Here is a 22,483-nt window from a genome sequence, read left to right as displayed (position 1 = left end):
CTATCTACAAATACATGCATGTGCATACACAATATATATAAAAACAACTTGTATTCATTTCTTCTTTGGTGGTGTGTACATAGTTTCAAGGCTGACCATTTTGGATTAGACAACCAGTAACGGGGTTTATCCTTGAGAGAAGCTAATTATCCATCTCCCAGCAGTCATTAGATGCCTGTAGCACTCTTATAGCAAATAAAGACTGTTGCAGAAAGCCACAACTGGACATACAGATCAACTGATCATGGGAAGCCCAGTTCCAACAGATCCCTATGCATTACAATTCTTGCATATATGACTCAGGGAACAACTCAGAAGAAGCAGAATGTTTTCAAGAGCCAGAATACCTGGAAGTCTGATATCAACTATTCTTTCCTAGAAATGGCTACATAAAGAAGAGCTGAACAATGGACATGTTGACATGGAGGGGGAAGTTTCACAGGGTCTCACTCCTAGACAAAACCTATGGAGACCTTTCAGAAATTTTAAGTAAAAAAATGCAGGAAACCTAAATACTTAACAATTAGGATATCAAGTAATGTTTAGATACAGGCACTTGATGAACTGTTGCACAGTAATTTAAAGCCATGTACATAAAACATTGGCTATAAAAGGGTGCTCTTAACATAGTATATAAAAACTTGTAATGACTTCATATGTAAGAGAAACAAGAAACTGTAAAGTGGCCAGGTGGTGGTGGCACAGGCTTTTAATCCCAGCACTCAGGAGGCAGAGGCAGGCAGATCTCTGTGAGTTTGAGACCAGCCTGGGCTACAGAGCGAGTTCTAGGGAAAGCACCAAACCTACACAGAGAAACCCTGTTTGGAAAAAACAACAACAAAAAAAGAAAGAAACTATAAAATGAAGATGTTAGTTGTTGTTGGAATTACACATGGAATATAAATTTTCTTTTCCTCTTTTTTTATTAATTGATAATTTTATTTTAGGTACATTTTACTATTAGAGAAACTTTGCTTCTACTAAATATTCCTTTATTACCCTAGCTTGAGTTATTATTGCTATGATTAAACACAAAGATCAAAGAAACTAGGGGAAGAACAGGTTTCTTTGGCTTACACTTCCATATCATGGTTCATTTTCAAAGGCAGGCAGGACAGGAACCCAAACAGGGCAGACACCTGAAGGTAGGTGTTGATACAGAGGCCATGAATGGTGTGCTGCTTACTGGCTTGATCCAGATGACTTGTTCAGCCTGCTTTCTTATAGAACCCAGGACCACCAGCCCAGACATGACACCAACCACAAGGGGCTGAGTTCTCCCCCCTCAATCACTGATTAAGAAAACACCCTACAGCTGGACCTTTGGAGGTATTTCATCAACAGAGGCTCCCTCCTTTCAGATGACTTTAGCTTGTGTCAAGTGGACATAAAACTAGCCAGGACAATTATCTAACAAATACTTACTACTTCTTTTTAAAGGTGTTCTTAAAGACACACTGTAGTTGGAGTTTTGGGCCAGGCAGGAAAACTCCAACTACAAATGGCACCCAACGTGGGGTAAGAATTTCCACCTAAAACCTAAAAAAAGATTCTAAAACAGAGCTTAAAAGAACTTCCTAGTTGTCTCTCTCAAGTTAGCGGCAGCCTGCCGGTTTGAGCTACTATGGCTGGTTCCTGGCGTGTGTGTCTGACCTGCAGTGTGGCGGAAATGAGGAATCTACAAGCGGCACTTTACTGTGCTGTGTGGTGGATTTAGCCTTTGGTAGTTAAAAAAAAAAAAGCTTCTGGGCTATGCACTGCTTTGATAGAACTGCTTCTGATAGCTGATGGTACACATGGCTCCAGAACCAGAGCTTGCAGTAAACTGTACCACCTCCATGTTGGGAAGCAGAGGTGGGCGGAGTTAGCAGCCACAGCAGCGTTTCAGTCTTACAAAGATGGATATTACACAGATAATCTGGTTTATGTTATCTTTTGGATTTTTAACTGCAGAAAAACATTTGATCATAAAAGATGTTGAGTTAAACAAATATGTAAATTTTAAAGGTACCTTGACTTCAAAATTTGGATATAAGGATATGTTGCTTTGGAAAGGAGTCTCTGTTTTTGTTTCCACAGAAAGCCAGAGGCTATGGATTTGTTCCAGATTAAGATACATCAGGTTTGATCAGCCAAGACCACCTGAAAGGTCTCTGATGACACAATGGCCCAGATGATCCAACATCCAGAATGCTTTCAAGGCAACTGGCTCAGAGGTTCACCCTAATGGACTACTCCATAATCCTAAAATTTTCTTTGTGTCCCCATAAGATACAGCGCCCCCCTCCAGCAGGAAGTAGTAAGAGAAACTACGCTCACATTCCCAAAATTATCAAGCTGGCTTTGGAGATGGAATTGGCTCACTTCTTCTCTAAACCCAGACATATTGCTAAAAGAAAAGGTTAAGAGATTCTTGTGTCCCAAATCAGAAGAGCCCTCTGGTGTGGGACAGAGAAAAACCACTATTTTATTTAAAACAGGTTGATTATAAATGCAATCTCTTTCTAAAGATAAAAAGGGGATATGATATAGATATGATAGGATGGAAGGGTAGATTAATGAACTTACTTCCAAAGAGCAACAACTTGTTTAAAATGTTTTACATTTGTATAGATTTTAGTCTATTGATACAAACTTAAAGTTAATTTTGTTATACTGTGTGTATATTTCTACTCCTGTTTAAGGTATTATGTATAGCTCATTTTAAATTGAAATGGATAATTAAAAATAGATTAATGATTAGTCATCTATGGTAATCATACTCATAGCCATGTTAGTTAAGTCTTCTAGATATACATAGAGATATTTCAGATAGATAGGTAATCTTCAAATACTTCAAAGACCTACAGAATATGGCATTTAAAATACTTTTAAAATTCAGACTTTCTGGACAGTGAGACATGTCTGCTCCTGGCAGCACCAATTTACTTCAGAGAGGAGAATGAGCATTGAAGACACTTCATATCTTATCTTCACCTTGGCAAAAATAGCCATTTGGGCAAGAAACTGTTCTTGCCTGGACTGCTTGATGTACTGTACGTGCAGGACCCATAGAAAGGTGACCACTAAACTTTGCTTGACAAAATGGTCCTTCAGGTTCCTGCTTTGCAGAGGAAACTGCCAGACGTTCTACAGGACACTGAGAGAAGTGACCAAGAGACTCTAGCCCTGTGGGCTGAAGACAAATGCCCCAACTTTACAAAGGAACATTAGGTGACTGTCCAGGCTGCCAGCTGTCTCTGTCTACCCTGCAAGACTCCCGAAAAATGCTTGCATCCTTCTCCCGGTTCTCAGGTAATATTATATCCTTCTGAGGTCTTTGATGTGGTTGAAGGCTAGATAGTTATAATTTCCTCAGTTATGATAAAAGATAAGTTAGGTATAAAACCTTAAACTCACAAATATAAGATAGATAGGATAGGATATCTTCTTTAATATTGTAATTGTAATTCTTGCTTGATAATTATTTTGTTATATGTAATTGTACTATGTAAAAGTTAAAACCTTCCTTAAAAAAAAAAGAAAAAAAGAAAAGAGGAAGTGCTGTGGATATCACTCTGTGTAAATAAAGTTCTGATTGACTGGGCCAGGCAGGAAAACTCCAACTACAACACACCTAAGCAGAAATCTTTTAAGTTTCAAATTTTGACTGCATGTTGCATATAAAATAATGAGTCAAAATTAGAGCTAAACTATTGAGGTGGGAATATTTATTTATAAGTTTTATATTAACAAGATCCCAAAATTATTTTTTTAATTTATTGCAGGATTTTCCTTTTCTTCCCTATACAAACAGGAAAACTGAATGGCTAGTTGTAGTGGTCACAGTGGTTTACAATTGATTTACATTCATTTTTTAAATTACTGTAGGGGTGCTGTAATTTGAATGAGAAATGACACCCATAGACTCAAGTATTTGGTCCCAGTGGATGGTACTATTTGGGGAAGTTATGGAACCTTGAAAAGGTGAAGTCTTCCTACAGGAACCAATACTCTGTATTGGTTATTTTTGTTGCTGTGATAAATGCTATGACCGAAAGTAACCAGTGGAAGAAAGAGATTATTTTAGCATCCATAATGACGAGGAGACATGACAGAGGGTATCCTAAACTAGAAGATGAGAGATCATATCTATCCATCCACAAGCAGAAAGCACAGAAAGCTGAATGGAACTGGATAAAGCCACCAACTCCTAAAGTTCTCCCCCAGTGACATGCTTCCTGTAGGAAGGCTTCATCTCTACAAGGTTCCATAACCTCCCCAAATAGTACCATCCACTGGGACCAAATACATGAGTCTATGGGTATCATTTCTCATTCAAATTACAGCACCCCTACAGTAATTTAAAAAATGAATGTAAATCAATCTTCCATTCCCATTGAGTCTTTAAAAACAAAAGAGCACAAGTAGAATAAACAAACTATACATTCTTTGTGAAAAGTTGCTAATCAAACCACCTCCTTCCAACTACACTCATGAGAAAGACAAAGAGAAAGGCTCAAACCCCCATTTACAACAAATACAGAACATAGATTTTTCTTCTTTTCCTGTTCTGGTCCTTTCCTACAGCCTTCTTGACCTATTGGTAGTTTAGATGTTTGGACTCTGAGATATTTAACTTTCTCTGAAAATTTTATGGTGAAAATTACTAATGAAGTACTAGATATATCTTCTTCATGACCTTTATTACCTTACAGAAATATTTAAGATATCATAGAATGTAATAAAAACTCATCCTAGAAAGACCATTAACTGTGTAGTATATGTAACACACTAAATAACATTATGTAACATAGTAAATAACATTTACTGTAAATAGTGAAACTGATACATGTATTTGCAAAGAATACACTCATACAGCTATGAGAAGCATCATAAATAAGTTCCCAGAAATATTTAATTCTAATATGAGTGTGTTTAGATAAAACAACGTATCTTTTTTAAAAATGAACATCAAATAATATAGAGAAAAAGAAACATGTGGGGCTTTCTTCTAAAACTGCAGATATTAAAGGGAAATATGTGCAGAGTAAATGATAAGTTTTAGGCCTCCTGAAGGCCTCTCCGCAGTCGCTACAAATCGAATCAGACTGAATCAGGAAAAGCCTAGGTTTAATGGGTAAAGCACTCCCAATCCGGGGCTATTCCCTGGCCCCACAGAAAGGAGATGGAGATGAAACCAGAAAAACAACGCGTCTGTTTTCAACGATGCAGTTTATATACCCTGTGGGAGTGGTCTTGAGCCTCTCTGGGGGAGGAGCTGTATTTGGCCAGCTTTGAAGGGGCAGGTTTGGTGAAAGAGATGGGAAGAGAAGTTGAAGTGGATCTTCCACCAGACTTCTTCCAAACATTCCAGACTCTTTGGGTATAGAGATGCCAGGATCCTAAGGGTTGAGGTGGAGCTCTCACCCAAACAGTAAATAGCTGCATATACAACAAACACAACAGGGACATAATTGTCTACTGTGTAGACTAAAAACATGGGAAAGGCTATTTTATCATTCAATAAAATGGAATTTCTGAAATTGACAGAGAAAATCCCCACATCAGTTTTGATCTTTATCTAGTTTTACTTTGATGACAACATACCACACAATCTTGATCTGTTGCCAAACTAACCATCTCTAGTTTTAATATATAAACAACAGAAGATTCATACAACATCCCTCAAACCTTGGTTTTGTGCATGTCTTCTATTTTATTGTGCTTGGAAGAAAATACAGTTCTCAGAAAACAATGGGTATAGTCTCTACTCCACTTACCAGCACATCTTAAGCATACGTTTCACTAAACTTTACTTCCTTCATACTGTGCTTAAAAACAGCTTATGCTAAATGCACATAATATTAAATTGCTCCCTAAGTTCTTATTTTATACCCAATGATTAGTGCATTCCATCTCGCTCACCAGAGACACTTCATTTTGTAGAAGATGGTGATTAATAAAGAGATTCACAACTGGTCAACATTCAGAGAATAAAGACTGGATAATATTTAGCTCTAAATGGGACATACATCACACCTCCTGACCCCAAAGCTCAGGAATCACCATAGTATAAGAGGTGAAAAATGCTAAGAGGCATTAGTAGTGGATGTCTGCAAAAAATAATGTTTACCAGACATGATAATGTTGTTGTGTCTGCATGCACAAGGCCTATAGAAAAACAAACTAATCAAATTCCAATATTAGTTGGGGAGGAGCTCATGAAATCACACCTAGTTACTGACAATGGTTGGCTGCTTGGGGGAGGGACCATATTTGTCTTGCTTAGTCTGGGTTACCTCACTCAGGATGATTTTCTTTTCTAGTTCTATCCATTTGCCTGTAGATTTCATGATGTCATTGTTTTTAACAGCTGAGCAATACTCCATGGTGTAAATGTACCACATTTTCTTTATCCATTCTTCAGTTGAGGGACGTCTAGGTTGTTTCCAGTTTCTTGCTATTATGAATAAAGCTGCTATGAACAGAGTTGAGCAAGTGTCCTTTGGGTACATGCCTGGGAGTGATATAGCTGGGTCTTGAGGTGAATCTATTCCCAAATTTCTGAGAAACCACCATTTTGATTTCCAAAGTGGCTGTATAAGCTTGCACTCCCACCAGCAGTGGAGGAGTGTTCCCTTTGCTCCACATCCTCTCCAGCATGAACTGTCACTTGTGTTTTTGATCTTAGCAATTCTCATAGGTGCAAGATAGAATCTCACATTCATTTGATTTGCATTTCCCTGATGGCTAATGATATTTAACATTTCTCTAAGTGATTGTTGGCCATTTGAGATTCCTTCGTTGAGAAGTCTCTGTTTTGATCTATATCCTATTTTTTAATTGGATTATTTACTTTGTTGATGTCTAGTATCTTGAGTTCTTTACGTATTTTGGATATTAGCCCTCTGTCAGATGTGGAGATGGTGAAGATCTTTTTCCATTCTATGGGCTGCTGTTTTATCCTATTGACAGTGTTCTTTGACATGCAGAAGCTTTTCAGTTTCATGAGGGCCCATTTATTAACTATCAGTCTTAGTGCCTGTGCTATTGGTAATCTGTTCAGGAAGTAGCCTCTAGTGCCAATGTGTCCAAGGCTATTCACCACTTTCTCTTCTACCAGGATCAGTGTATCCCGTTTTATTTTGGGGTCTTTGATCCAGTGGGACTTGAATTTGTGCAGGGTGATAGATATGGCTCGATTTGCAATCTTCTACATATCGACATCCAGTTAGACCAGCATCACTTGTTGAAGATGCTTTCTTTTTTATTGTATAATTCTTGCTTTTTTTTTCTACTCAAAAATCAGGTTCCATGGGTGTGTGGGTTTATATCTGGGTCTTCAATTCAATTCCATTGATCAACATATCTTTTTATGCCAACACCATGCAGTTTTTATTACCACAGCTCTGTAGTCCAGCTTGAAATCAGGGATAGTAATATTTTATATTCTGTTTCATTATAAGTCAATTCTTTTTTTTTTTTAAATGTTTGGGTAATTCCTGAGATGTTAGATTATAAATCTTCTTTCTTTTATTTTTAAAAAGATTATTTTAAATTTTATTACATTTATTTGTCCATTTCTTTCGTGTGTGTGTGTGTGTGTGTGTGTGTGTGTGTGTGTGAGAGAGAGAGAGAGAGAGAGAGAGAGAGAGAGAGAGAGAGAGACAGACAGAGAGACAGACAGAGAGACAGAGAGGTGTAAGGTACATATGTGGATGTCAAAGGGCAGCATGGAAGAGTCAGTTCTTGCCTTTAACCATGCGAGCTCCAGGGATGGAATTACTGTCCTTAGGCTTGGTAGTAAATGCCTTTACCCACTAAGCCACCTTGCCAGCCCTCCTCCTTTTGTTCCTCTCTTGCTATAAGAATATGCCTTAAGGGGCTGGGATGGAGAGATGGTTCAGCCATTAGCTAAAGGCTAGACTCACAACCAAAATGTCAAGCATCTGCCCTAAATTCTTAAAATAAATACAACTCCAAAATCTTTATTTTAACAATGTTTCTGAAAAGACCCTGCTTAGTTCCTCATCACACTGACACCTTTGTACTCTGTATAGGTTATGATAGAAAGCTAGACAAGAAAGAGCTTTTAGAAATCGCTTGTTAATTTACCATCATAGTACATGTAAAGAACTGAGCCTAGAAAAGTTAAACTTGTCTAAACTCACTTATCTTTCTAGTAGTTAAATTAGTATGACAAAGAATCTAATGTACGAGAACTCAGAAATAGTATCTTCTATGAATATTTTCATGGTTATGAAGACATCTCTGTTAGGAACACAAAGAATGAATTCTTTGATTATTTATGTAAGAGCTAAGAAACTTTACTTTTTTATTTTATTTTTTCTTTATTATTATGTGTTTTAAATTTTATACATCAGCCATGGGTTCCCCTTTCCTCCGCCCTGCCGCCCCCACCCACACCTAACCCCTAGCCCCTCCCCTCCATTCCCATGTCCTCCAGGATCAAGGCACCCCTGGGGATTCATTTAAACCTGATGGATTCAGTACAGGCAGGTCCTGTCACCTCCTTCCAGACTGAGCAAAGTGTCCCTGTGTAAGCCCAAGGTTTCAAACAGCCAGCTCATGCACTAAGGACAGATCCTGGTCCCACAGCCTGGGTGCCTCCCAAGCAGATCAAGCTATTCAATTGTCTCACTTATCAAGAGAGCCTGATCTAGCTGGGGGCTCCACAGTCTTTGGTTCATAATTCATGTGCGTCCATTCGTTTGGCTATTTGTCCCTGTGCTTTTGGCAATCTTGGATTCAACAATTCACACTCTTGCAGACCCTCCTCTTTCTCTACAGCTGGACACCTGGAGTTCCACCTGGGGCCTGGCTGAGGATCTCTGCATCCTCTTCCATCAGTTATTGGATGAGAGTTCCAAGACGACAGTTAGGGTGTTTGGCCATCTGATCACTAGACTAGGTCAGATCAGGCTTTCTCTCGACCATTGCCAGCAGTCTACAGAGGATGTATCATCGTGGATTTCTGGGGACCTCTAGGTCCATCCATTTGCCTGCAAACCTCATGATGTCATTGTTTTTCTCTGCTGAGTAGTACTCCATTGTGTATATGTACCACATTTTCTTTATCCATTCTTCAGTTGAAGGGCATCTAGGTTGTTTCCAGGTTCTGGCTATTACAAACAAAGCTGATACAAACATAGCTGAGCAAATGCCTTTGTGGTACGATTGAGCATTCCTTGGGTGTATGCCCAAGAGTGCTACAGCTGGGTCTTGGGGGAGATGGACTCCCAATTTTCTAAGCAAGCACCATATTGATTTCCAAAGTGGCTGTACAAGCTTGCATTCCCACCAGCAGTGGAGGAGAGTTCCCCTTGCTCCACATCCTCTCCAGCATAAGCTGTCTTCTGTGCTTTTGATCTTAGCCATTCTTACATGTGTAAGGTGGTATCTCAGAGTCGTTTTGATTTGCATTTCCCGGATAATTAGGGATATTGAGCAATTCCTTAAATGTCTTTCAGCCATTTGAACTTCCTCTGTGGAGAATTCTCTGTTTAGTTCTATGGCCCATTTCTTAATTGGACTGTTGGGCATTTTGATGTCTAATTTCTTGAATTCTTTATATATTCTGGATATCAGCCCTCTGTCAGATGTGGGGTTGGTGAAGACCTTTTCCCACTCTGTAGGCTGTTGCTTTGTCTTGTTGACCGTGTCCTTTGCTCTACAAAAGCTTCTCAGTTTCAACAGGTCCCACTGATTGATTGTTTCTCTCAGTGTCTGTGCTACTGGTGATGTATTTAGAAAGTGATCTGCGGTGCCAATGAGTTCAAGAGTACTTCCTACTTTCTCTACTATCAGGTTCAGAGTAGCTGTAATTATGTTGAGGTCTTTGATCCACTTGGATTTAAGTTTTGTGCATGGTGACAGATATGGATCTATTTGCAGCCTTCTACACATTGACATCCAGTTATGCCAGCACCATTTGTTGAAGATGCTTTCTTTTTTCCATTGTACATTTTTGGCTTCTTTGTCAAAAATTATATGTTCATAGGTATGCGGGTTAATGTCAGGGTCTTCAATTTGATTCCATTGGTCCACATGTCGGTTTTTATGCCAGTACCAAGCTGGTTTTATTACAGTAGCTCTATAGTAGAGCTTGAGGTCGGGGATTGTGATGCCTCCAGAGGTTGTTTTATTGAACAGGATTCTTTTGGCTATCCTGGGTTTTTTGTTTTTCCATATGAAGTTGAATATTATTCTTTCCAGATCTGTGAAGAATTGTGTTGGTAATTTGATGGGAATTGCGTTGAATCTGTAGATTGCTTTTGGTAAGATCTCCATTTTTACTATGTTAATCCTGCCTATCCATGAGCATGGGAGATCTTTCCATTTTCTGACATCTTCTTCAATTTCTTTTTTCAGGGACTTAAAGTTCTTGTCATATAGGTCCTTCACATGCTTAGTTAGCATAACTCCAAGGTATTTTATATCATTTGTGGCTATTGTAAAGGGTGAGGTATCTCTGATTTCCTTCTCAGCCTGTTTGTCTACTGTATATAGGAGGGCTACTGATTTTTTTTGAGTTGATCTTGTATCCTGCAATGTTGCTGAAGGTTTTATTAGCTGCATCAGTTCCTTGGTTGAATTTTTTGGGTCACTCATGTATACTAACATGTCATCTCCAAATAGGGAGAGCTTGACTTCTTTCTTTCCACTTTATATCCCCTTAATCTCTTTATGTTCTCTTATAGCTCTGGCTAGAACTTCAAGTACTATATTGAATAAGTAGGGGAAGAGGGGACAGCCTTGCCTTGTTCCTGATTTTAGTGGTATTGCTTTGAGTTTCTCTCCATTTAATTTGATGTTGGCTGTTGGCTTGCTGTAGATTGCCTTTATTATGTTTAGGTATGTTCCCTATATTCCTGATCACTCCAAGACCTTTATCATGAAGGGGTGTTGGATTTTATCAAATGCCTTTTCTGCATCTAGTGAGATGATCATGTGTTTTTTTTCCTTGAGTTTGTTTATATGGTGTATTACATTGATGGACTTTCGTATGTTGAACCACCCTTGTATCCCTGGGATGAAGCCTACTTGATCATGGTGGATAATTATTTTGATGTGTTCTTGGAGTCTGTTTGCCAGAATTTTATTGAGTACTTTTGCATCAATGTTCATGAGGGAGATTGGTCTGTAGTTCTCTTTCTTTGTTGCATCTTTGTTTGGTTTAGGAATCAGGGTGATTGTAGCCTCATAGAAGGACTTTGTAATATACCTTCTGCTTCTATTGTGTGGAACAATTTAAACAGTATTGGTATTAAGTCTTCTATGAAGATCTGGTTGAATTCTGCAGTGAAACCATCAAGTCCAGGGCTTTGTTTGGTTGGGAGTCTTTTAATGACTGATTCTAGTTCCTTAGGGGTTATTGGACTATTTAAATGGTTCATCTGGTCTTGATTTAACTTAGGTATGTGGTACCTATCCAGAAAATTATCCATTTCTTTTAAATTTTCCAGTTTTGTGGAGTAGAGGTTTTTGAAGTATGACCTGATGATTCTCTGGATTTCCTCATTGTCTGTTGTTATGTCCCCCTTTTCATTTCTGATTTTGTTAATTTGGATGCTCTCTCACTGTCTTTTGGTTAGTTTGGATAAGGGCTTGTCTATCTTGTTGATCTTCTCAAAGAACCAACTCTTTGTTTCATTAATCCTTTGTATTGTTTTCTTTATTTCTATTTCATTGATTTCAGCTCTCAATTTGATAATTTCCTGGCGTCTGTTCCTCCTGGGAGACTTTGCTTCTTCCTGTTCAAGGGCTTTCATGTGTGCTGTCAAGTCACTAGCGTGAGATTTCTCCAGCTTCTTTATGTGGGCATTCAGTGCTATGAATTTCCCTCTTAGCACTGCTTTCATAGTGTCCCATAAGTTTGATATGTGTTGTATTCATTTTCATTGATCTCTAGGAAGTCTTTAATTTCTTTCTTTATTTCTTCCTTAACCAATTGGTGATTCAGTTGAGCATTATTCAGTTTCCATGAGATTATAGGATTTTTGTAGTTTTTCTGTTGTTAAAATCTAACTTTAAACAATGGTAGTCTGATAGAACACAGTGGTTTATTCCAATTGTTTTGTATCTGTTGAGATTTGCTTTGTGGCCAAGTATGTGGTCTATTTTAGAGAAGGTTCCATGGGGTGCTGAGAAGAAGGTATATTCTTTTTTGTTTGGGTAGAACGTTCTGTAGACATCAATTAAGTCCATTTGAGCCATAACATCAGTTAAGTCCATTATGTCTCTGTTAAGTTTCAATCTGGCCAATCTGTCCAGAGGTGAAAGTGGGGGTTGAAGTCTCCCACTATTAATGTGTGGGGTTTTATATGTGATTTAAGCTTTAATAATGTTTCTTTTACATATGTGGGTGCCCTTGTGTTTGGGGCATAAATGTTCAGTATTGAGACTTCATCTTGGTGGATCTTTCCTGCGATGAGTATATAATGTCCTTCATCATCTCTTTTGATTGATATTAGTTTGAAGTCTATTTTGCTGGATATTAGGATGGCTACACCAGCTTGCTTCTTAAGACCATTTGATTAGAAAGTCTTTTCCTAGCCTTTTATTCTTAGGAGGTGTCTGTCTTTGAATTTGAGGTGTGTTTCTTGGCATGCAGCAGAAAGATTTGTCCTGTTTTCGTATCAATTCTGTTAGTCTGTGTCTTTTTATAGGTGAATTAAGGCCATTGATATTAAGGGATATTAATGACCAGTGATTGATTGTTCATTTCTGGTTTTTTTATTTTTTTTATTTTTTTATTATTTTTTTTTTCGTGGTAGTATGTGTGTACTTCTCTTCTTTGGGGTTTCCTGCTGTTGTATTATCTATTGCCTGTGTTTTCTTGGGTGTATCTGCCTTCCTTAGGTTGGAATTTTCCTTCTAGTGCTTTCTGTAGGGCTGGGTTTGTGGATAAGTATTGTTTAAATCTGGTTTTGTCTTGGAAGGTCTTGTTCACTCCATCTATAATGATTGAAAGTTTTGCTGTGTATATTAGTGTAGGCTGGCATCCATGGTCTCTTAGTGTTTGCATTATATCTGTCCATGTCCTTCTGGCTTTCAAAGTCTCCATCAAGAAATCGGGTGTTATTCTGATGGGTTTGCCTTTATAAGTCACTTGGCTTTTTTCCTTTGCTGCCCTTAATATTCTTTCTTTATTCTGTATGTTTAGTTGTTTAATTATTATGTGGCGAGGGGACGTTTTTGGAAGGTCTAGTCTATTTGGTGTTCTACAGACTTCTTGTATCCTCATAGGCATTTCCTTCTTTAAGTTGGGAAAGTTTTCTTCTATGATCTTGTTAAATATATTTTCTGTGCCTTTGAGTTTGTATTCTTCTCCTTCCTCTATCCCTAATATTCATAGGTTTGGTCTTTTCATGGTATCCCAAATTTCTTGGACATTTTGGGTCATGATTTTGTTGGTTTTAGTGTTTTCTTTGATGAATCTATTTCTTCTACCGTATCTTCAACACCAGAGATCCTCTCTTCCATCTCTTGCATTCTGTTGGTTATACTTGTCTCTGAAGTTCCTGTTTGTTTACTCAGATTTTCTATTTCCAACATTCCTTCTGCTAGTATCTTCTTCATTTTTTCTATTTCCCTCTTCAGGTCTTGGATTGTCTCCCTTGCTTTTTCATGATTTTCATCCAAGGATTTATTGTTTTCTTCTGCTTTAGTTGTCCTTTCCTCTAGTTTTTTTATAGCATTCTTCCCATTTTTTGTTTGTCTGTTCCTCTACTTTATTTTTTATTTCTTCTATATAAGGCTCTAGCCTCTTCATGATGTTACTTACAAGGTTGTTTTCTTCTTCTTCTTCCATTCTGTGATGTTCAGGTCTAGCTGTTGGAGAAGGGCTAGGTTCTGGTGATGCTGTATTGCTCTTTATTTTGTTGTATGTACTTCTGCCTTGACGTCTGCCCATCACTTCTTGTGTTCGTTCTTGGTCTTATCAGTGTACTTGGTCCAGAGACAGTTGACAGATTTAGGGAGCCTCTCTCTGGTCCAGATGGAAGCTCTGGGCCAGATGGGAGCTCTGGTCCAGATGAGAGTGCTGGCGGGATAGGAGCTGGGGGGCTGGACTCTGAGTCTCGGGAAGTCCCTGGGGTCTCCTTATTTTGTCCAGATGGGAGTTCCTCTTGTCCAGATGTGAGTTCCTCCGGTCTCTGGTCCAGATGGGAGTTCCAGTGCATGATGGGAGCTTTTTGCTGGTCTCTGATTCTCAGGAAGCTGCTGGGGTCTCCAGCAGATGGGTGTAGGGGCAGTGTGTGGAGACTGCAGTTTCTGCCTGCAGTCTGGGAAAAGGGGAGCCTTCTGGCAGGCCTGCAGACTGGCAGGAAACTAGGGCCAAGTTGGTCAGGTCCTCCCGGGGTGGCCTGTGTCCAGTGGTGGGATAAGTCAATTCTTAAGAGTTTTTCACACATATTGGATACTAATCCTTTATTAGGCTTATCTTCTGCAAGTATTTCACAAAAGTCTATAGTATACCTTTTCATTCACTTGTCAGTATCTCTTTTAGGGAAGATTTTCTTTTTTTTAGGTTCCATCAATTGTTTTCTTTTCTCAGGGATAAAGTCAAGGCCCAACCCAGATCATATTTATTATTTCTTAATCTTCTAGGAGTTATATAGTGTTGCATTTAAGTCTATGACTCAATTATTTCATGTTGTGAAAGGTGTGCTTCCAAAAACAGCTTAACTTTTTGCATGTGGGTATATCATTGTTCCGTCACATGTTCTGAATCGAAATGATTATCTTTTCTCCACTGTATTGTAGCTGCTCTTTGGTCAAAAATAATTTCATTGTAGTAGTGTATTTCGAGGTGTCCTATCATATTTCCTTAATCTGTTTGTACTTTACTAATACCCACTATTTTGGTCATTGTAGGTTTTAAAATGTACCTTGAAGTGATTTAGAAAAAGAAAATACTTATTTTGGAATAATTTTTGATTTATACAAAAGTTATAAAGATAGTAAAAGAAATTCATCCATCTATCTCTTTTAATTGCCCCTTTTCTCTTAGTGTGCTATGATATATTTATCAAAACCCAATTGAGCTCATTGATTTATTTTTTTTTAATTGACACTTTTGTACACAGCTCTTCTTCAAATTCATGGCTTTTTTTTTTACTAATTGCTATTGTATGCATGTCTGTACATGTATGCTTACCTTGGAAGATTCAGGGAGTTTATCATTTAAGACTCTGATTTTCAAGGTTAAGATATAAGCCCTATTTTCTTAAGATAGTCAGTTAAGATCACATTAGACAATATATCTATTATAGCTCCCAGATCCATCATGCATACTTGGTAAGCAAGTCTTCAACAACTGTCATTGTTCCTTTAATTCAATATATATTTGTGCAATGGTATATACAATAACGTATCATTCATAAATCATAAATATTTTGTTTTGTACATGACAATACTCCCTGCCTCAGGGAAGCTTAGAATATTATGTTTCAATGATTTCAATTTTGCAGTAGCCTATGATGTGTTGTATGTCATATTTCTTCAGATGAAAGCATTTGCACAACAAATGGAATCCATTTCCCAAATGACTCTGAGATGCTTAGGACATAAGTGAACTCTCCAACTTAACATCTATTGGCAATTCACTGAAACAAATTCATGATCATATGTGAAAACTACTCACAGGAAATACACAGAAAATTCCCATTTGAGTTACAAGCTGAAATCAGAAATAACAGCAAGATGGAATTGGTGGTATTATTCATTCAATAAGAAAAGAAAATGTATTCTCTTGAAATTAATTAGTGCCCTTAATTATTATAAAGCTTAGAGAACAAACTGGCATAAGATCGTGATTTACTATTGAAATCCTGATTAAAAAGGATCATTTGTGAACGTGAACAGGAAGATAGCTAGACTCAGCTGTATCAGCCACTGCCAGAAGATGACTCTAAACAGTTTTCTTCACAAACAATGTGAGTAATTTCCAATTTTATTTATCTCTCAAAACCAGGCTGTGGAATTAGAGTTTTTTAAATTGCAAAATAGAAGTGATAATCCTTTGGAGAAAGTCAAAAGCTCAGAGACTCCATGCTAGACCAGTGACAGTCTTTAAATGGTCCCAGAAAGCTTTACAGTTCCCAAAACAGAGCTGTGTAAACTCACCTCATAGTAACTCCGGACTGCGTTGCAAAAGGCTTCATCTGCCACTATTTGAGTTTCCCCATTGAGGAATGCCTGGAACCGTTCTTTCAGTAACTGCAACTGTTGTTTGTTAAGCTACAAGGAAAACAAACAAACAAATAAACAAATAAGCTGATGAATCAGCCAATTTGTACAACAGGACCATCATTCAAAGTTAATTTGCTATATGTAGATGAGATTAAATACAGATTTAACTTATAGTAAAGAAAAATAAAAGTGAAAGGTCTTATGATTTGTACTTATGAAAAAAATTTTCCCAAGTGACTTCCCTGTACATCTCAGAATCCAGATACAGACTTTGACTACAAATGTCTGCCCTAGACAGAATTCCCTGTGTTAACTTCCAGTTCCTTTGCAGAGACAGGGAAAATCTAAAATTTTGCTGAGAGATTGATGCACAAAACTGTGCTGAATAAACAAAGCAAAGAGGGAAAGAACTCTTAAAAGCAAGGAGACACTTTTTGGGGGAAAGTCAGTAAGCTGGAAGGCCACAGAAGACAGAAGGGATTCCCAACAAAGAATCCTCTGGGAGGAATGAATGCTGGCTTCTAAAAGTTCAAATTCCATGAACAAACATGTATGAAATGTCTGAATTGACATAAAAGCAGCCATGAACTGTTGACAAATTTTGGAGACCAGCAATCCAACAGACAAACTGAGAACACTTACTCAAGCCCACTGTGGGAGAGAGGAAGGACCGAGGGGAACACAAATTTCTACTCCAGTTTCATCACCGCTGTAAATGCAGCTACAGTCACTATTAGCTGTCATAACAACTGAGGCTGGCTTAGACACAGGTTATGACTTGCCAACCATGTGCCCTGGTCAACTACATGCAGTATCAGCTACTAATTTATTAAGCTGCACTGCAAAATAAAGACCAGGCATCTCTTGTTTAAAAATTATAATTAATTTCATGGTAGTAGAAACAGATTTAAACCCAGTAGTACAGGCCTTGGAAAACACCTGTCTCAGTGCCCTGTGTTCATTCACGCCAAGCTCATCTTCATCACACACACACACACACACACACACACACACACACACACACACACACACACACCTCATTCCCTTAAGGTAGGCAATAGGTCTAAAAGTATAGAAACGCTGTGTTCATGCTCAACTAGAACAAGGCAGTTCTGGAAATAGTATATGTTGGAACACATAGCAGACAGCAAAAGAGTGATGCTTCTGTTTCATCCCATCTTGATTAAACTTTATGGAAGAACTTATTCTAGTTGTGGAGTCTATAGAGGGATGTGAAGCATGTGGAACCATGCTGGGGAAAAATGATTAAAGGATTAGAAAGCTAAACAAAACCGGTATGATTTGGCTTCAAAATGAAAGCTGGTGTGAAATAAGTTTAAATCTGCTCAAAGGGCTTATTAAAATGCCATTCAAATATCAGGGAGACAAGCTCTTTCAAAACCTGGATTTTATTTAGGAGTCTAACAAACAAGAAAGCTTGAAATGAAACTGTTGCTGCTATTCACAGGCTGATAAAGAAGTGTCCTATTGTACCTAGGTGCTGAAAAATAAATAAAAGCTCTTGCTCTCAGGACTAAAAGATGAAGACAGTCCATTTCTTCACTCAGGTTACTTCCTTCATTTTAGGAGAGGCTAACCCAGCTGAAGTACAGGAAAGAGAAAATCGCCATTATATTACAACCTCCATCTCTATAATATGAAGAAAATGAAAGCAGGCACCTTTTGTACACATGTGTATAAGCAAGGCAAAGTTAAGTCCAAAACTTTAGCCCTCTAAGCATAGCTCACAAAGAGGACCAAATGGAACTGGGACAGCCATTGCTTAGAGTGAGGCAGCTGAGATGCTTTAGTTCCCAAGCCATGGGAGTCACAACAAAAAGCTTCACCTTGCAAATCCAGCACTGAGTGAAATAATGGAAATAGAAATGCTTGTGAGAATGGTGGGGAAATAGAGGGGACTTGCATAATTATTTGTCCAAGTTCCCCCATTTGATGAAACTTTATTAAAAATGAATAACTTGTTTCTCCTCCAACTTTCTTCTATCCAAAGCATTTTGTTACTCCTTTAAAAAAATCCCTCTAAAATATTATCTTTGCAATTTCTAGCTTATCATTATTAGTTGTTAGAAAATACATTCCAATAATTATGGTATGGTAAATTGGAAGATAATACTCAAGGAAAGGAGATTGGAACAAGCCATTGTCTCAGAAGCTACAAGAAAACCAGTACAGTTCCAAAAACGGGCATAAGCATGTACTTACATATCAGGATCCAACTTCTATAAACAAAAGAATTCTAATTCTGTCATTTGTTAGTTTTCAGTGGTGGATAAGTGGATAAAACACATTCAATACTGAAAATGTAAAGTTTAATGCAAAGCTCCATAGCTTCAGTTCGAATTCTATTCTAACTGTATAGAAGTTCAGTACATTGTATAGACTTTGTGCCTGGTTTATTTTTGTGTGTGCTGTTTTCATTTGAAAGTTTTTCATAATAAAGTTTATAAACTTAAAATTTTAAAATGAATATATATATGTATATATATACACATATATACACACACACATATATATATATATATAGAGAGAGAGAGAGAGAGAGAGATGGTAGTTACATAGAGAGACAGACAAAATATACCATTGTTATATTTAAGAAATATTAAAAAATATAAGGAGTCAATAAAGTCACATAATTAGCACAAAGTATTTACATTTATACACACACACACACACACACACACACACACACACACATATATATATATATATATAATGAAGGGAAAGAAAAATGAAATTAATCTTCAAACACAGCACTGATGGCAGCTCTCAAACTCTAGAAGGTTTTGCCCTCTACAATCTCTATTACATACTAAGAGACTCGATTGGCATGCAGACACAAGAAATCAACACAGAAACAATCAAAATTGAGTAATCACAGCAACTCAAAATTCTATTCAAATATGATTTATGTTTTACTAAGGTCCCCCTTTTTACTACAGTATAATGCCGAAGAGTGGCATGAGAATAACTGGCTATGACCCCAGAAAAATAAAGATTGCACTATAACTCACAATGATATGGCTCAAATGGATTAAAACTTTTAATATACAAATGTTAAACCAGAAAGAAACTAGAAGAAAACACGGGAGAATTCCTTTACACACTGGTGTGAGAAAAACCTCTTTAATTATGAATTAAAATCCACAATCCTATTAAAAGAAGAGAAGCCTTCAGATCAGTATTTCTTGTGAATATAAATGCAAAATCCTCTAGAAAATCGAATCCAACAGGTATAAAATCAATTACTCAACCAAAATCAAGTACGATTTCTAATACATGTGTGGTTCAACTCTCAAAAATCAATTAGGTAATCCATCACATAAACAAGCTAAAATGGAAAAAAAATCATATGATCATATCAGTAGATATGGAGAAACCATTTAGGAAAGACAATGGTCATTCTTGATTTTTTAAAAAGAAACTCCCACAAACCACAAACATAGTGTAACTCCCTAAACTTACATCTTAATAAAAACAACTACAAACCACATAATTACTGTTACATATAATGGTGAGCTGTGAGCAGCTTTCACCCTAAGGTCAGGGCAAAGGACGGATGCTCAACTGACTACTGCTCATAAGAGAATATTGGAAGTCCTAGGTAGTGCAGTAAGACAAACAGGCAGAGGAAAGGGAAGAAGAAATAAAGCTGTCTTTCTTCATAGGTCATAATGAAAATCTATTGAAAAAATCCAAAAAATATCAACAAAAAGTCCTTGACCTAATAATCAAGTATAATGTGGCAGCACTGTGTAAGGTTAATAATGTACAAAAGTTAACCGCTCTTCTATACAATGCCAATGAATAAATTGAATTTGAAATTAAATGTACAAAATAATTTTTTATAATCTTCCAAAATGCAAAACCTAAGTACAAATCTAACAAATGTACAAGACTGTCATGAGCAAAAAGTAAGAAAACCAATGAAAAAATCAAAGGAAACTAATTGGAAAGATAGATCCTATTCACAGGGAGGCAGATTCAATATTGTTAGGATGTCAGTTTTTCCTTATTTGATCTTATCGACTAAAACCAATCTCACTGAAAATTCTGACACATCATTTTCTGGCTATCAGCAAACCAATTTTATTATCAAGAAAGACCAAAGAACAAAAATAGTCACTGTGCTATTGAAGGAAAAGAACAAAGTTGGAGGATTGACACTACTCACCTTCAATGCTTATGGCTACCGTAATCAAGAAACTGAAATTAGCAGAAGAGTAGGCAAGCAGATTAACCCAGTAGAAAAGAGAGCCCAGAAAGAGACCCAGAGAACTAGTATCATCTGATCTTTTACAAAGAAACAAAGCCAACTTATGGAGAAAACACTGAATTTACAGTAAATAGTATTGGAATAGTTAGACATTCACAAGAAAAATATATGGGTCTAGACAATTACCTTATATCTATTATAAATATTAACTTAAAATAGACCACAAATCTAAATGTAAAATGTAAAACTAGGAATGTCCTAATCTAGGAAAAAATATATATGGTTTTGTATTTGGTGACTTTTGGATACAACGGCAAAGGCATAAAATGAAAAGATAACTGAGGTGCTAGGCTTTATTTAAATTAGTATTTCTACTCTGTGAAAGACAGTAACAATAGAATGAGAAAATGAGCTATAGACTGGGGGTCTATACACAGTCAATGACACAGCTAATAAGGGACTACTGTTTAAATACATACAAAGAATTCTAAAAATTCAACAATAAGAAAGTGAACAACCAAACTTTAAAATGGGTCAAAGACCTCTACAGTCACCTCACCAAAGATACAACAAAAATATCACATAAGCATAGGATATTATACTCCATGTAATGCTATTATAGGAATACAAGCCAAAATAACAAATATATGCTACTTCACATCTACTAAAATGGACCAGACCTTGGTAGGGACAGGGAGCAAGAGGAACTCATTTGCTATCAATGGTAAAGAAATGTAGTGGAGATAATTTACCAAACAGCACATTTGAAATAGCAGTAAATAGACTTTTGTCATATAATCCAGAATTTTCACTTTTAGTATTTACTCAGAGTTTAAAACTTATGTCTCAACCAATATCTGTACAACTGTGTTTAAAATGATATCCTTCAATAGGTGAAGGGATAGATAAAGTATGGTGCACATAGAGACTGTAACATTACTCAGCACTAAAAAGAAATTAGCTACCAAGCCACAGAAAGACATACAAAAACCAATGTGCATTTTATTAAGTGAGAGAAGTCAATCTGAAAAATACTATGTCACTCTTACAGGATGACTTCTGCAAAAATTCATGGAAACATATGATCAGCAGTTATCTGAGGTCAGCCAGGGAATGATGGATAAATTTGCGAAGTATAAAAGACTCTTAGGGTAGAGACAGTATAATGATAGAAACACCCCTTTATAAATTGATACAAACCTACAGAATATACAGTATCAACAGTGAACTCTATTATTTGCTAAGGACTGTGGAGGATAATGACATGTCAATGTCAGTCCATCCATTTTGACAAATGTGCCATTAGAATAAGAATGCTGAAAATATGGTGGGCTCTGCATATGTGGAAGCAAGATATTTATGGAAAATCTGTCTTACACTAAAGATGAATGTTACAACAAATTCAAAACTTCTCTAAAAATAATCTATTAAAATATCAAGTTAGGTTGGCAAGAAACCTCAACCATTAAGAAACATGCTCCCAAGCCTGAGTATCTGAGTTTCATCCCCAGGATTCATATGGTAGAAGGAGAGAAGCAACTCCCAAAATTTGTCCTCTGACCTCCAAAACACACACACACACACACACACACACACACACACACACACACACACACAAATAATAATAATAATAAATATAAATAACTATTTTTAAATTCAAAATTCATAAATCACCTTAAAAATAAATTTTGTAGGTTGAAAGGATAGCTCATCAGTTAAGAATGTATAACTCTTCTTGCAGAGAATCTGAGTTCAATTCCCAGCACTCAAGTGTCAGGTGGCTTACCTGCCTGTATGTAACTGCAACTCCAGGACATATCTGACACACTCATCCAGATCCCATGGGCACTGCATCATGTGCACATACTTATACACAGACACATGCAAACACACAATTAATAAATGAAGCAATTAAAAACAGATGTTTTTTATTTTATTGAAAACACATTGTTGTTTCTCACATAATATATCCTGATCATGGTTTCCCCTCCTTCCACTTCTCCCAATTTCCCCTCACCTCCCTCCCACCTGGATCCACTACCTTTTTGTCTC

General features: G+C 37.1%; 1 protein-coding gene across 13 annotated transcripts in view; it reads right to left on the bottom strand.

Moving 5' to 3' along the window:
* Window positions 1-22,483, bottom strand: part of Cadps2 (calcium dependent secretion activator 2) — a 542,247-nt gene that overhangs the window by 394,834 nt on the left and 124,930 nt on the right. For all 13 annotated transcript variants that reach the window (XM_036180984.1, XM_036180978.1, XM_036180981.1 and 10 more), the window contains exon 2: window positions 16,132-16,245. In XM_036180984.1, coding sequence (XP_036036877.1) covers window positions 16,132-16,245 — 114 coding nt within the window. The remainder of the gene's footprint in view (window positions 1-16,131; window positions 16,246-22,483) is intronic.

This window comes from Onychomys torridus, chromosome 3 (genome assembly GCF_903995425.1).
Source record: "Onychomys torridus chromosome 3, mOncTor1.1, whole genome shotgun sequence".
Classification (NCBI taxonomy): domain Eukaryota; kingdom Metazoa; phylum Chordata; class Mammalia; order Rodentia; family Cricetidae; genus Onychomys; species Onychomys torridus.
Note: the sequence above shows the minus strand (reverse complement) of the source record. Positions and strands in the feature narration are given on the sequence as shown.